Raw genomic sequence first — 1515 nt, 5'->3', positions numbered from 1 at the left:
GGCCATTAATGTACCTCCACTACGTTTTGCAGTGTGGACCAACGTAGTGGGGGTACATTTTCCCATGAGACTGGGTTGAGGAGGGAGGGGAGCCATGACTGACTGGACCTTCTGTGTTTTCAGCTTCACTCAGAGACTAAATGGCTTCCAGGTTAGAGGAGGATCTCTGCTGTCCGGTCTGTCAGGACGTCTTTAAAGATCCAGTTGTTCTGTCATGTAGCCACAGCTTCTGTAAGGAGTGTCTGAAGAACTGGTGGAGACAGAAACCAGTTAAAGAGTGTCCAGTTTGTAAGAGGAGATCTTCAAGGGCTGAACCACCATTAAATCTTACTCTGAAAAATCTGTGTGAGACCTTCTTACAGCAGAGAGAGCAGAGAGCTTCAGAGGATCTCTGTAGTCTGCACTATGAGAAACTCAAACTCTTCTGTCTGGACCATCAGCAGCCAGTGTGTGTCGTCTGCAGAGATTCAGAAAAACACAACGAGCACAGATTCAGACCTATTTATGAAGCTGCTCAGCAACACAAGAAGAAACTTCAGGAAACTCTGGAAGCCTTGAAAAAGAAGCTGGAGCTCAGGAAGAAAGTTCAAGAGGAGTTTGATCAGACAGCAGAACACATGAAGGTCCAGGCCCGACACACAGAGAGGCTGATTAAGGAGCAGTTTAAGAAGCTTCATCAGTTTCTAGCAGAGGAAGAGGAGGCCAGGCTGGCTGCACTGAGGGAGGAAGAGGAGCAGAAGAGAGGGATGATAAAGAAGAAAATGGAGGCTCTGATCAGAGAGATAGCAGCTCTTTCAGACACAATCAGAGCCACAGAGGAGGAGCTGAGAGCTGAAGACGTCTCATTCCTGCACAACTACAAGGCTGCAGTTGAAAGAGTCCAGTGCTGCCCCCTGCTGGAGGATCCACAGCTGCCCTCAGGAGCTCTGGTAGGCCAGGCCAAACATCTGGGCAACCTGGCCTTCAACATCTGGAGCAACATGAAGAACATGGTGTCCTACACTCCTCTCATCCTGGACCCAAACACTGCTGGTTCAAGACTCATCCTGTCTGAAGATCTGACCAGCGGGACTGTCGGAGAGAAACAGAAGCTCCCTGATAATCCAGAGAGGTTTGGATCTTGGTCTTGTTCTGTCCTGAGTTCTGAGGGCTTTAACTCAGGGAACCACAGCTGGGTTGTTGATGTTGGAGACAGTGGATTCTGGAGTCTTGGTGTGTTAGAAGAGTCTGTTCAGAGGAAGGGGGATATAGAGTCTGGAAGGTTGGTTATATGGTTTAATGAAGGTAAATTCAAGGCATGGTCTCCACCATCTCCTCCCAAATGTCTCTCAGTTCAGAAGAAGTTCCAGAGGATCAGAGTGAATCTGGACTGGGACAGAGGAAAGCTGTCCTTCTCTGATCTGGACACTAACACACACATACACACCTTCACACACACCTTCACTGACAAGATGTTTCCATACTTCAACACTGTAGGTAAAGTAAACATCTTACCTATGAAGATCTCAGTGAGCA

General features: G+C 48.1%; 1 protein-coding gene across 1 annotated transcript in view; it reads left to right on the top strand.

Annotated features, from left to right (window-relative positions):
• Window positions 1–87: 87 nt before the first annotated feature.
• Window positions 88–1515, top strand: part of LOC107080834 (tripartite motif-containing protein 35-like) — a gene marked incomplete at its 3' end in the record, with an annotated part of 19495 nt that continues 18067 nt past the window's right edge. Inside the window, exon 1 of the mRNA XM_015369037.1 lies at window positions 88–1061. Within this exon, the coding sequence (XP_015224523.1) occupies window positions 141–1061 (921 nt within the window). The remainder of the gene's footprint in view (window positions 1062–1515) is intronic.

Source organism: Cyprinodon variegatus, unplaced genomic scaffold (assembly GCF_000732505.1).
Source record: "Cyprinodon variegatus isolate N-32 unplaced genomic scaffold, C_variegatus-1.0 Scaffold2394, whole genome shotgun sequence".
Taxonomy (NCBI): domain Eukaryota; kingdom Metazoa; phylum Chordata; class Actinopteri; order Cyprinodontiformes; family Cyprinodontidae; genus Cyprinodon; species Cyprinodon variegatus.
The sequence above is the reverse complement of the archived record's forward strand: the minus strand, read 5'-3'. Positions and strand labels throughout refer to the sequence as shown.